The 15,052-nt window shown below is 44.1% G+C and overlaps 1 protein-coding gene across 14 annotated transcripts in view; it reads left to right on the top strand.

Moving 5' to 3' along the window:
• The window catches only part of EPHA5 (EPH receptor A5), a 372,563-nt gene that overhangs the window by 240,505 nt on the left and 117,006 nt on the right, over window positions 1-15,052 (top strand). For 7 of the 14 annotated variants that reach the window (XM_048846883.2, XM_048846887.2, XM_075127424.1 and 4 more), the window contains one exon: window positions 5,265-5,370. In XM_048846883.2, the coding sequence (XP_048702840.1) occupies window positions 5,265-5,370 (106 nt within the window). The remainder of the gene's footprint in view (window positions 1-5,264; window positions 5,371-15,052) is intronic. The other 7 variants (XM_075127423.1, XM_048846888.2, XM_048846878.2 and 4 more) reach the window with 1 other exon arrangement.

The raw sequence follows: 15,052 nt of genomic DNA, 5'->3' as shown, positions 1-15,052 counted from the left end.
AGCATACCCTGTTAGCTCCCTCTTCTAGCTGGAGAGTAAGAGGCAAATGCAGCCAGGTGCAAGTTGGGCAAGGACATAGAAAACAAAGTGCTTGGCATGTGACTCCAGCAAAATGGCAAATTCTCTGAGGAAATGCTTGCTTCTGTGGCACAGTGGACAGATGCTAAATTCCACAGGGGCAAAGTCATCGAGCGACTGATTCAGGCTGCCTGCATGCTCAGGTGGATGACAGTGCATCCGTTTGCACCCAGTTCACGTTTTCAAGCAACCATAAGGGCTGAAAACATTGTTTTTAAATAGAAGCTCAGATTCCAGAGCATAATTCTGTGGCCGGGTGAATTCCGTGGAATTGTGGAGTATGTGGGCCCTGATTATATTTAAAGGATCGGTTTTAAGCTGTTTGCCATGTAGACAAAGGCCTAAGCACTTTAATTCAGTGCACAGCTAGCCAGGGGTGGGTTTTTTTCCACCCCGACTGAGAAAAGTGTTACTGACAAAAGTTCAGTGTCTACATAGCCTAAATTGCTGTGTAGAAATACTTTTATAGACTATGATGGAGAAATACTTCTTGTCCCTTGCTTACCTATTCTTTGCAGTGGTGTCAGTGATAATTTTCACTGTCATAAAATATGGACTCTGTGTACCTAGTTCAATTTGTACAAGTGACATTTATTAATCTTGTATACTATTTATATGCAAGAGAGGTTTCATGATTGTAATATTCTGTTCGTTTTATGGTGAATAGCAAGTCATGCTGTATGTTTTCCTTATAAATTTACAGTCATCAGCTGTTTAATTACTGCTTCCTTGGTTCATTTAAAAGTCATCATCAGTTCTTTAAAAAAGATACAATGTTGTCATTTCAATGAGAGTTACCTTTCACATCCCAGCTCTGGAGTCAGTGGCAAAGCTAACATAGTGCAAACAGCATAGTGATGCAAACTTTAATGCAATAAGACTTTGTATTTAATGTATTTCTTATTGCATTAACCACTATAATCATGTCCTATAAGTAGAAACCAAACCATATTATGCTGGCAAATAATTCTGTATTATGATAGGCAAGGTCTGGATGCAGTAGAAAAGTTTCTAATTTTGAGGAGTTCAGTAATAATGTTTCAGAATATTAATAAGTAATATAGTGGCACTTATTGCACATTTGGTCCCTTGCCACCACGACCTAATATCACAAGCCAAAATAATAATAGTTTTGAACGACTTATCATGTAAATCTTGGAAATACACATGGCAGCTCTCAAAACAATCATAATATTATTTTACAGGGCATTACATCATAACGTTTCAAAGTACTTTACAACCATAATTAATTAATTGATTTTTGCAAACCCCTCTGTTTGAATATTCCCATTTTGCAGCTAGAGAAACTGAGGCACAAAGATTAAGGGTCTGATACAAAACTCACTCAAGTCAATGGAATGGCTCCAATTCAGCACAGCATCCCTATGCAGCAAAGCACGTCAGCATTGACTTACATGGGACTTAAGCACACGCTTAACAGCTCTGCAGGAGACGGATGGGTTTTAAGCATGTGCTTAAATGTTTTTCTCAACTGCAGCCCCATTGACCTAAGTTGGCTTTGGAAAAGGCCCTGTGACCCGGTTCCTCAAGGACATTTAGGTCCCTAACTCCCATTGAAATCAGTGGGAGTTAGACACCTACATTTTTGAGGACTTGGGCCTAAATGGCTTCCACATGGTCACACAGGAAGTGTGTGGTACAGCCAGGAATACAATGCAGATTGACAACTCCCAGGCCTGTGTTTTAATCTTGGTCATGCCGTGCAGGACGCAGAGCTCTAGACGATGCTATATACTTTCTACCAACATGTAAAAGGGAAGACCTGCTCTTGCTCTGACGGGGGCACATGGGGGGAAGTGCATTGGCAGGCCCTATATTCCACACAATCTTAGCCGCTCTCACACTGAGTTTCTAGTGTCCGTCCGTCCATAGCACGCAGGAGCACTGGGAGAGACGAGCTGCTACCAACCTGCAGTGTGCATCACATGCTAAAGAGGCTTGATTTGTGTGGGAAAGGAGTACGGCTGGCTGGCTAGAGCGCGCCAACAGAAGCTGCCAGCTATAGTACCGAGCGGTGTGTTCCAGCTGAACGGAGCAGCAACGAATGTCCCACCTGGGGAACGTTAGCCAGCAGTTTGGAATCCTGCCATCTGCCAACAGGGCTCCTTGGAACACACAACATCTGGTAGCTTCTCTGCTTCCCCTCCCGCTGCAACCCTTCGTTTTTACGGACATGATTCTGCCATCGCCACGTAGAGTGCTTCCTGTCACCTGTCACCCTAGTGACTCTGCTATGCGCCAATCAAGGCTCTGCGGGATTGGGCCCCACACTGGTCAGTGCAATAAACTCAGCATGGTTATTTGCAGCTTCTAAGCCAAACGTTGTCAACTTGCAGATATTAGAGACAGCGCAAGAGGGCAGTGGGGGCAAGTCCTGGTCTGGATTAATTTTAAACGAGGGTTCTACGTTCAAATCTACTGGTGCTAACTGTCTTATCCCTCCAGCAGCCTGACTCATTACTACCCAGCTGCTCTCCTTCTCCCTCAGACACCTAGCTCTCCCACCCTCCACTGCAGTTACCCCCTACCTGTGCCTCTCCCCCACCACGCTGGTCCCCTTCTCTCTGCTACTTATCCCCTTCCTGGCATTCTAGCTCTCCCCTGCTGCCTGGGAGCCCACAACACCTCCCAGCAAGCCTGACCTTATTTCTCCATCCCCTGAACATTATAAAGGCACCAGGGAAAGGAGTTGGCATTCTCTAGATGGTGGGGTAGGTTTTGAGTAGTTAGACAATAAAGATTTAATGTTGTGGCCCAATCATTATGAAATCATTGACTGTACTTTAGCTGGGCCCCACTGTATGTAATGAATTGCCAATCAGAGAGTTACCATATAAAGTGCTACTTGGAAACCCATTGTAAAATCAATGTTTAATACATTATGGGTTTTTTAACATTTAATATTGGGCCATATTCAATTATTTTATAGCTTCCATAAAATTAAGGACTCACTTCTCCTTCCATCTTTTGGCTTGACTGTGCAATCAATTTCTGCGGATCCTTTGGGGGGGAAAGTGCTAATGTGTGGGAAAACCTTCCCCCAGGTCATACCCTGCCTGTGGTTGTAATGAAGCCCATCACCCAAAATAACTGTGGGTCTGACCATACCTCCCCTGAACAGCCATGTCCTGAGGAGACCTCTACATGCCAATATCCCGCAGCCTTGAAATTAAGGGGCATAGTTACCTCTGCTTCAGCGCCTCCCTTCTCTAAGGCACAGCAGGAAGAACTTCTAAGACCCAGTTTGCAGTGTTGCCAACCCCACGAGTTCCCAAAAATTATGTGATTGTCTTAAAATTAGACTTGGAAGGTTTAGATTTTTATTGGTAAACATTGATCTCATAAACACAAACGGACACAGCATGTTTCCATCTATGACAAATGAAATCGGAGTCAGGAAAATGCTGCCAGAGAACTTATTAGAATTTGATGTAAGGATGTTTACTTTGTATATTTTGACATATGCTATTGAGAGTTTGTGTTTAATGGTTATCAAGCTTTAACTTTTTGAATCTTGGTGTCTACTCTCATGAAATAATTATTGTTTCACACCCCTACCCTCACTGCTTGACCACCCCCATGATTTCCCACAACTGGATAAAAATGTAAAAAAAATTCTCAAACATTTATATTATCCATCAACAGTATGTATAGAAATCAAATTCTGCCAAGCCCAGTTTTTAAAAATAGCAATTTTTAAAAATAGCAAATTTGGGCTTATTTTTCTTTGCTTTCTGGTATTGCAGCCCTTGTAGTTCACATTTTCAAGCTTTCCTCTGCAACCATGAGGGCTAGGAAAGCCAACTTTTCACCAGTTACCACAGAGATTCTACAGATATCTTCTCCCGCAAGGAGATAGAAGCACTGTGGTAATCTCAAAGAACAGTGCATGTTAAATGCTGTCCATTTTTTATATTTTTTTTTTAATAGTGACCACTGTCTGTAACGTTTATACTAAACTCTGTCTGGGACAGCCTACTGTGGTGCCGTGATTCTGATTATCTATTGCAACCATGACATTTTAGTGAAAATGTAAATATGGCTCAGATAACATTTATCCCTAGTTAAGAAGATGATTAATGTTTCTAGGCAAGCAGTTCATTAGTAAGTTCATATGATTTAAGGCCAAAATGAGACAGCTTGAATTAATTTTCAAATGCTTACATTTAACCTCAAGTATGAGACTACCTACTGGTTGAACACTGACACTGTTTCTAAAGAGTAGACCTTTTTTTTGGTTATCGATTATAGAAGTGCTGACAGGCCGCAGCCAAGACCAGGGTCTGATGGTGCTAGATTCTGTACAAACACATAGGGAGACAGTTCCTGCACCAAAGTGTCGACAATTTAAACAGACAAGGCAGAGATTAAGTGCTATTATAATTTCCATTTTACGGACAGGCACAGACATATTAAGTCTGTTATTAAAGGTCTAACAGGAAGCCGCTGGTAGAGCCAGGTATTGAACGGAGGTCTCCTGAGTCCAGTGTCTTAATCACGCAACAATCCTTCCTCTCAAGCAATCCGCAGAGGGGGATTTTTGAAAGGACACAATCTGGAAGCAATTCTGCTTTCCTTACAGTAAACAGACACCAACCAAAATATTAGTCTTTAGCACGACTTTATTCCAAAGAGCACCAGCTGGTCTTACACTGGAGGTGCTACAAAGAGTTAATGCGTGAGCCTCAGAAGACTCCTGAGGCTGAGGTAATTTTACTCAGTCTTGTCATGGGCATTATATCTGCCTTTTATTTAAGAGATCTTTGTTATGTCGCATCTTCCAGCTAATAGGAATTCAATCCGTGAACTTTGTGTTTAAATATTTTTTTTAAAAATAAGAACTTTCTTTGGTGTCCGTCTCCTCCCTGACTGACTTCTAGTGCTGCATAACCAGGAAAATAGATTCCAGTTTACCATTTGGAAAGGTAAATTCTGTGACATTTTGATTAGGATGGGAAATTAAAGTTTCCAAAAACTGAACCCTTCCCTGCCCCCTCCATTTTTCTTTCAAAAAAGAACAGATGAGGAAAAACAAACCAACCAACCTGTGAAAGAATTAATGAATTGGTGAAACTGCAATCTCTCTGGCAGCCTTGAAATAAAGACTCTTGTGAGTGCTGGCTATAATTTTAACCTTAATCTCCATTTTCTGTTTCTCATCTCAGCAGTAGCTGCATCCAGTGATCAGAGCCAGATTCCTATAATCGCTGTGTCAGTAACAGTGGGAGTTATCCTGTTGGCGGTTGTTATTGGTTTCCTTCTCAGTGGAAGGTAAGAGAAAAAGTGTGCATTTATACTTTTTCAACATATATACAGAACTTTGACCTGACTGATTGAGCAGCACATTTTGGTGGAGGCCAGAAAATGACCGAATGCTGTCATGTAACACAGTGCAGTATGTGGACATCCTGATTTTATGAATCTAATGAAATCAGAAACCCACATTTTCTGTTCATATATGTAGTTCACTTCCCAGTGATTTTCATCTCTACAAAGATCAGTGGTCCCCAAACTTTGGGACACAGAGAAACCTTGGGCGGGGGAAGGGGGTAGGGGCAGGGAAGGAGCACCACCCAGCCCCACTCTGCCCCCAGTCACAGCTCCACTCCACCCGCTGGTCCAGCCCCCGCCCAGCTCCAGGCCCACTGCAATTCCGCTCCGCCCCGCCCTCATTCCCTCTAGCCCCAGCTCCCCCCACATCCCCACTTCAGCCCCCAGCTCTCCCTTCAGCCCAAGCTCCTTTGCTGAGTAAGCCTTGGTTGTGAAGTAATGGAGAGGGGGGCACGGACAGATTCCATGACTGGTAAGGCAGGAGCACGACAGGAAAAGTTTGGGCACCACTGATACGGATGGACCCTGTTTCATTATTAGGTTTCCTTCGCACAAGACTGTTTTCTCATTTGTTTAAAAATAAGCAGAATTTGTATGGTACAAAAGGTCCCCTGATACTGGATTCCAGAGTGTATCTTTATACAGAGTCGCTCTCATTAGACTTGCTAACAAAGGGCCAAACCCAGATGTTCTTACTCAGCTTACACTCATATTTTGCAAATTGGCCTTTCTCAGGAAAACTCCCTGGGTGGTGGTATAAAACATGAGTAAAGACAAGAAGTGAAATCCTGGCTCAGTGGCAAAGTTGCCACTGACTTCAGTAGGGTCTGGATTTCACCCAAGGTGTTCAGGATTTGAGCCATAAAAAATTAAATATACACCGAATATGAGTAAATTCAGTAGTTAGCTACCCTCTGATGGAGGGCCATCCTTAGGGCCTGAGTCACCGAGGCTTTTCAGCATGCGCCTAACTTGAACCAAGGGAGTAGTCCATTGACTTCAATTGACTTCAGCAGGACTATTCATGTGATTAAATGTAGGCAGATGCTGGAGTACCTGGCTGGATTGGAGCCATACAGTTCTTGACAACTCCAGCTGAAGTCAACAGAAGTTTTCGATGCAAAATGAACAGCAGGATTGGAAAAAATCTATGATTTCTGTCTATATCCATTTTTACTGTGGCACTGATTTTTCATAGATGCCAATATACAGGATATGAAACATTTGTTCATATACTACATATTCCCAATAGAGAATGAAATATCTTTTTAATGAACTCCTATCAAAGCACAGTGCAATTTATTTTTTATGGCAACTGTTAAACCAGTCCAGCGTCCTTCATACAAACTAACAGAAAACACTGTGCCAACATCTGTACATTTCACTGTCTCCCACACCACACAAAGGGAAGTAGATTTTTTTCCCCTTGATCGCTACATATTGCAGCAATGTTGTGTGCCTGGTATACTGTATATACCGCACCACAGTATAATGGTGACCGATTGTAGGAAGAATAGCTGTGAGATGGCGACAGAGTAACTGAAAAATTACTAGCTGGATCAGGATATTATTTCACAAAGGAGACAGGCTTCTTTTAACACAAAGCAGTCTGTGCCAAGGCCAGCCAGCCTGAGAAGTATGATTGCAGGCCGAGGGCAGCTCTAAAGTCATGCTGGTTTGTTCCCTATCCACAGAGGTAAGTGTGGCATGCATGGGCATCTCTCCTAAAGGGCAGACTCATGGACACGCTCAAAGCTTCCATTTAATTTAGTTCAGGGGACTTGCTGAGCTAACTGCTGCCAATGGATTCTGGGATAGCTGCAAGGAAATTTGGTTTGCTAGGTAGTAGATGCAAATTCAGGACCCAGATCAAGGGAGACCATTCAGTTCCTCAGCTGTGACTGGTGCAGAAGCCTTAAGCAGCTTTGTAACTGTCACGAATTCCCATCCATCATTAGCAAAATAGCTTCGGAATTGCAGGGCTTTTTTAGAAGTTTCTTTTCCTTGCAAATTTTCCTGACTGGTATTTTGAGTGTCTCTTGACAACAGAAAAATAAAACAAAAACACAGAAACCCTAAAGCTGGCAGCCAGTTTTGAAATTAAACAAAGTAAATTAAAAAGAAGGCACCGCTGAAGCAGAAATGCCACAAAATATTTCAGTCATGCTGTTCTGTCTCAAGATGATTTCAAGACAATTCCTGGAGTGACTATCATGCTCTGACACTACCAGGATGATAAATGTATGCCAAGTCATGGTGTAATCCCTTTTAGAATCGGTTAACCAGTTTCTGGATCTGAAAGATGCTCTGTCTGTTGAGCATTTACACATTCCAGTACCTGGCACCAAAGGTCATACATTTCCTTTTCAAATTCTTTCCCGTTCATTATTTCTAGCAAGACAGACAGTTTGAACGCTAGGATCTGATTCAGCTGGACTTAGCCACGACACAAGGCTGAGGTTAGTCTCTTGCTGCTTCAGGCGAACATGGGAAAGATCAACCTGCAGCAGCACCAACATTGGAAAAACCCTTTAGGTCGGGGGCTAAAAGCAGCAGAGCAGCCGGAGGGTAGGACAGCTGATGCAGCTGAGCTCCTTGCCTCAGGCTCTGCTATTTCCAATTCATAGTGTTGTCTGGGCTCCCTATCTGTGGCTGTGCAGCCCATGAGAATCACAGTACACTGGGCTCCCCACGCAGCTGCCAGATGGAGAGTGTTTGTGTCTGGCTTTCAATCAGCCAGGTTAAATCATGAGTGTAAAAGAGCACGTTGGGATATTTGGGGTGGGGCAACACCTCCCTCAATTGTTAGGCTGGGAAAGGAGATCTGACTTGAGCATTGCGGGAGAGGGGTCTCAACAAATATCTAATCCCTCAACTGGTACTAGGTGAGGAAGGACAGAGGGTCCATAGGAAATCGCTTCCACAGCTGGAGCAGCCTCTGGGAATTTTAAAGGGCTGTAGAGTCTCTTTTCTTCTGGGTCCCTTAAGGTAGATATGTCCACACCTCCTTTCATTGGCTTTCCAGTGTCTCTGCAGTTCCTCTTGTCTTTCCAGTGAATGTAAATAACAGCTTGGCTCTTCCCATTGGCAGCCAGCCCTGAACCAAAGATCAGCTGAACCGTTAGTCACTGTGGCATTTCCGCAGGCCAGCATCCATCTGTAGAAACACAGTTTGTTCCTGAAGCGGGAGGTTCCTGGGAATTTGAAACGGTGTGTGCTTTACCCGAAACAATTAAGCTGCATTGCAGACCTGCTCCACTTGCTCAAGGAAACTCTTTGCAACTAATCTGCCCTCTGAACAAGGTCATAGAGTTGCTGAGCAAAATGTCTGATAATTATTTTAATGAACTGCTCTTTTATTTTGATAAAGTGACATAGCATAATTTATTAGCAATTGCATAACAATCCGACCTGAAAATTAGAAGGGAAGCTCATTAAATTAAACCTTTGTTCTTAATGAGTTAGAAAGAGGTCTGTCTTAGAAAAACCACTGTGAAGCCAGGTATAAGCACTGATTTACACAATATCTAGTTGCTATCCTTATGGGTTTCTTATGGTTACCTGCTCTCCTCAAAAACCTGAGCCATTTTACCAGTCGTGCTAAATTTTGCTGTCCAAGCAGTGTTTAAATGGCTACTGCATGCATTCTCATTACTGGCTGAAATATATGAATTACAAAATAAAAACACCCCCCCCCTCTCCCCCCAAACAATCAACAATCCCTTTTGGAATTTCCATGTCTCAGAATCCTTTCAAGATTCATGCAGAGCTGCTCATCATGTGTCATTGCCACCCAGGGTGAAGAAGTTACTGAAAACATTGTCTCCCCCCGCCATGGTCTCCTGCAGTACTGTGGTACCAGCCCTTGCCGTCAAGTAATCCCAGGTAGCGTGGCACGCTACCCGGGATTATTGACAGCAAGGGCTGGTACCACAGCACAAGTGCACCATGGCTGAGGCCAGCTCTTCAAATGCTAAGGCTCCAAGGGCCCTAATACCTGGTGGGTTCCAATACATGTCAGCTGACTTCAAAACTAGGGTCTCCCAGGGCCCCAGACACCCTGTCTGGTCCTATTCCCAGCCCAACTCATTACCCCGGGAGCGTCACTTGCTGGCCCCCATCACCCGCCTGAGCAGGAGACAAAGATCGGCAGCAGATCGTCCCTGAGCAGACCCACCGTGCTGCCCTGTGCTACCCCTTTGCTACTCCACTGGTTCATTATGTCTGTTTCCCCACTGGTGCCAAGTGGGAGCAAGGGAGGCAGAAGCCTATCCTTCCACAGCTCTGGGGCCCTCTGCCCTTTTCTGCCCCCCTCACCCTCTCTGATCCCGCCCCCTTCCTTTGGTCATTCAGCCACAGCTGCTACCACCACGTCCTCTCAGTTGCTCCTATCTCTGGCCCTTAAGGAATTACAGAGCTGCCAAAATAGGCCTCTCACTTGACTAGCATGTGTATGCGTGTGTAGATATAAATAAGTGTACGTAATAATTTATAGCACATGATACTACAAGGCTTGATTCTTATTTACATTAAGGCTTCTTTGTAACACTTTATGAATCTTAAGGTGGGTGTAAAGAGGCATTTGTAAAAATGTTTATAGCGTTATAGCATGAACAAAGGGATGGGATTTTATTGAGTTCAGTGGAAGCAGAGTTAGAACAACACTGAGCGTGTTTGAAAATCCCACTCAAAATAGCTAAAGTGTGGGCTGTAGATGTATCATGTGTGCACCACTGATATTGACCTTTTCATCTAAAGAGAGCTGCCAAAGAAGCCAAGAGAGTCTGTTATGGACCTTCGGAAAGATACATTTGAAACAATCAAAACTGCCCCTTGCCCTCAGTTGTCCATATATAGAAATTCTCCTTTGGCAAGGAATCAGCCTTCAAAAGGCAAAGCAAAGGCAATTTTGCCACTTGGGTATTGGCAATTGTTGGCTTCTGCAGCTTATCCAACCTTGACCTCATTTGATTTAGCCTTTTAAATATTAGCCCTCACAGCTGCAGAGAGCTAGTTTCTGGTCACAAATATACACCTCTTTAAACGACGACTTATACACCTCTTTAAACGACTGCAGTGCGGAGAGGTTTGGGGTGAGTAAGTTGTGTACAGGAGGTGCTGAGCCAAGATTTGCAACCTTCTATGATGTGGAAGATCACAACAGATGAGTTTTTCCACTAAGAAAACTACTTTTACAGTATGTGCCGGAGTTTTAAAATAGTTCATTTTATTTGATATTTCTGTAGGAAACATGGGAGACAGTTTGTAGATAATGCTTTTCAGAAGTAGTGACAGATTTTCATGGAATGAGTCATGACTTGTGGTGGCATTTTAAAGGACATATTTATCTGTCTATTTCTGCCCGCTTTCCTGTAGGACATCACCTCCAAAGATTTATAGCCGTTTCCTAGTACAATGCGTTACACCTCACCCCCAAGCTACACTTGATAACAAGAAGGATTTTGTGGGAATAGGCCCCCACTTTTGTCAAGAGTCTCAGCCAATAACAGGGAAATCCTGCTTTCATTTAAGTCAATGGAAGCTGATCCAAGAGCTACAGCATCCTGCCCTACACCTTTAAAAACCAAAGTCATCACCCCACTGGCCACTCAGCTCTTTGGCAATGCCTTCTCACTCAGAGTGAATTTGGCTACTATCAGTAGAATGAACTTTGATCAGCCACCCTACTAAAGAAGAGTTCTGGTCACTCTCCCAACTCTTCTGGATGAGATAACGCCTCTCCAAATCCAAGATACCTGGTCTTGCCAGCCTGCAGGTCACGATCATTGTCTCGACTGTACCTTCCAAGAATGGTCTCTCCCTAGAACTAACCTTTCTGGCACCTTGTTGATCAACTTACCCGGTTCTGCCACCCCAGCAACCAAAACAAAAACAACCACCCTGCCTTAGAAATACCTCAAGGCTGTGCACAGATGTGCAACGCCCCAAAAGACAGGCAGAAGCCACCTGCTTTCAGGGATTAACTGCCACCTTCTGCCTATTTGCCCTTTCACAGGCCATTGCTCCCAGCTAGGAAAATGGGATATTTAGAGGGTCAGCCAATCCAAGTACTCTTCACTCTGCTCATGTTGCCTGGCTTGGACAGTGAGCTGAGTGCTCCCCACTTGGGCCAGGGCCATTATTAAGCAATAAGACCCAGAGGCCGACCCCTAAAGAGAGTAGTGATTTTAAGGATGTCATTTTGGCAGCAGGCAGGGAACTGAACAGGTGTGAGTACCTTGAAGAATGGCTAACAGTTGGCACACATTTAGCAAGTCCAAACCTTGTCGCATATTCATTCAAAGTTCCTAATAAGAGGGTGGGAGGGAAGGATGTGGCAAACCATGGTTAGGGGTTGTCACCCATCATGAGGTACATCATGCAGAACTCTTCACTGAAATCAACACGGAAGTTCTGCTTAACAGTTGATGTCACCATATAGTCCTGTGTTAGCTGAGGGGATGCAGTGAATACTGTGATATTCATGCAATAAAGATTTAGTGTAGGACTGTAAAAAATGTTTTGCGTTAGTCTAACTCTGCTCCCACTGAAGTTAGCGGGGATTCCATTCACCTCGGAGGGAGCAGTGTTAGGCCATGGGTTCACACTGTTGAACATCCCACCCTTAATACTTTGTAGAGTTCACAGTGTCTCTTCTTGGCTATAGAATGGATAAAGCATAGGGGATGGAAGAGAACATGGCCATTTATCTCTCAGAGCTTCAAATATGTTGTTGGGTGCTCTTTGAGAAGATGGAAGATAAACTCCACTGGATATACACCAGGGGTATAGAATTTGGCCTATTGTCTAGGGGAAAAAATATTTGGGGCTTATTTGGATCGCATAGACTTTAAGGCCTTAGGAGACCATTGTGATCATATATTCTGACCTCCTGCACATTGGAAGCCATAGTACGTCACCCACCCACTCCTGTAATAGACCCATAACCTAGGCATAAGATGACATTTCTTTTTCTGTAAGCACATGTTTCCAAGTGGTCTTTTCAAATACAATGCCTTTCCTATAAAGTTGTTCTCTGTCTCTCTGACTGCATACACGTCATCTGCTCAATCTTTTGTTCTCATCAGTTACTGTAAAAAAACCTTGGTGACATGTCTGAACATGTAAACTGGGTAAGCCCTAGCAGGTAGTGCTAAAAGGATCATATATTCCCATAGTAGGAAAGTTAGAAGGATAGCAATACAACTGAGTATTGAAACAAGACAAGCTGGACATATTTTCCCAACAGCTTGCAATATGTAATGTTGTTCCTTTCATGTTTGAGAGAAGTGTATCATCTCAGTGGGAGCTAGGTTAGCATGTTGGCCTTCTGCTATACAGATATATGAAATAATCACCCCTCATCTTAGGGCTGGCTACAATATTAGAAAAAAGTCTTCCATTAACATTAGATTCTTGTCTTCTCCAGTTGTAGGCTTCGGAAGAATAGCTTGTTAAAACTAAGAACAACGCTTTTGATTCTCATGATCAATTCCTTAACTTATAACTCTGAGGGACCTGAACTGTGTACAGCAGACACTCATAGTTGCATCTGTGCTCACCACAAATATTCAAGGTGCAAAACAAACAGGCTTTGAGTTATCTGTCAGTTTGCAGGACTCTAGCTGTATTGATTAATAGCTATAACACTCTGGTTGGTAGACGCAATACATGTGCTCATTAATGAAGTAGGCGGACTCACTGGTGCACCTGACACAGAAGTATTCCTTGAGCAATTTTCTTCATTTGGTGCCTAGACAATGCAATTGTTTGTAATATATTGATATGCTGTATGTTGGTAGCACAGCATTTGCTTTTCTGAAACTTGAGGTTCATAAGTTTCGCCATCTAATGCACGTAAGAACTGCTGCTCTACTTAGCCAAGATGGAAGGGATGCTTATTGCCTGGGGGAAGCATCTAGCAACATTAATGGTGGTCTCTGTGTGTGTATGTCCTGCTCCCACCAAAAAGATTCACAGGGCTCTCCCTAGTGCATCCATTGTTGCTCCTGGGTTTCCAGACAGCATCAGTGGCAAATACTGCCTTTTACCCTCTGCCTCTAGAGAGGAGGTAATGGCCATTCCTCCAAAGTGGGAGCTTTGGATCATCCATAGTGCACCATAGCCCAGAACCCCTGAGCGATCTGCCAGCCTCAGCCTCCCACGTAGCTGGGATTACAGGTGGCACTGTGCCTGGTCCTTATTAATATCACATTAAAAAAAAACACCCCAGGAACTTCAAACTGACTTTCCTAGCTGGCTCACCACCCTGTCCCCACCAGGGCTTTCTGGCAGTAAGCGCCCCCGCACTCCAACCTTGTAGCTGGCTTCTGCTCTCTGCAGATCTGCACTCCCCAAGGCCCCTGCCTGGGGGCAAAGGAGAGTCTCGCTGTATGGTGTACTCACTGTCACCAGGGGGCTGCCATTGTACCCCATCTCCAAGCATGTGATGCCACATCCAGTCCAAGTCAAGGTTTATTCTTTTATAACAGACAAGCAGAAGGCAGTCTTAACTCAATACCTGGCCCCCAGGCTTCGAGTTCACCCCACTCAGGGGTCTCTGGCTCTCCACTCCTGGCAGCTTCCTTGACTCCTCCAGCTCTGCTCCCCTCTTGGAGCCACAGGGTTCCTTCCTTGAGCCCCTGGGCCCCCTTGCTCTAGGGACCCACCACAGGAGTTAGCTCTACTCCAGTGTGGTGTCTGCTGACCAGGGCTTAGCCTGTCTTGTTCTTTCTTCCTCAGCTGCCTATTAGCAGCCCTTTATAGGCCCAGGTGTAGCCCCACACTCTTTAATTAGCTGGATTAGGCTCACCTGCTCTAGTCCATAGGCGCTGGGCTCAATCTGTTCACAGAGACCAGCAACCCTGTGACATCCACTCAACCCTTTCCCTCCCAGGCCCTGAGTCTCTTTCTGAATGTTTCTGATGGACCGTGGCTGCCCTTATCTCTCCCAGCAGGCCTGGTTCTTCAGTAGATGCTTCCTGTGTGACCCTTGTTTCTAGTCCTTCCATCTGGAGAGGTTGCAGAGCCCTGTTAAAGGGCCAGCTCAGCCTGTGATGTCAGGCTAGTGTGCTGTAATGTGCTCTGCTAAGACAGCCTCTGAAGTCTGGTGAGAAGATCCAGCTAATGGAGAAGACAGCTGCTCTACTGTCTGGCTTTCAAGTGCCTCACCACCAAGATGATAGGTACTATAATAAACATCAGCAATCACGAAACCTGCTTTTGCGTTAACTGCCCTAGTGGAAGCATCTGTGCTCTTTGCCATCAAGAAATTTTGATGTCCAGGACCAAGGAGTTAATTCTGTTCTCCCATGAATCAATTTAATTTACATGTAAAACAGATGTGGGTGTTCTGCAAGGTATACGTACCATTCTGAGCTGTTGGATTGTCCTATTTTTTTTTTTTTAATGGTGTGCAGCACAGGTCTAGAAAAAAAAACTGGTTTCAGAGTAGCAGCCGTGTTGGTCTGTATTCCCAAAAAGAAAAAGAGGACTTGTGGCACCTTAGAGACTAGCCAATTTATTTGAGCATAAGCTTTCGTGAGCATCCAGTGAAGTGAGCTGTAGCTCACGAAAGCTTATGCTCAAATAAATTGGTTAGTCTCTAAGGTGCCACAAATAC

This window comes from Caretta caretta, chromosome 4, assembly GCF_965140235.1.
Source record: "Caretta caretta isolate rCarCar2 chromosome 4, rCarCar1.hap1, whole genome shotgun sequence".
NCBI classification, from domain to species: domain Eukaryota; kingdom Metazoa; phylum Chordata; order Testudines; family Cheloniidae; genus Caretta; species Caretta caretta.
Note: the sequence above shows the minus strand (reverse complement) of the source record. Positions and strands in the feature narration are given on the sequence as shown.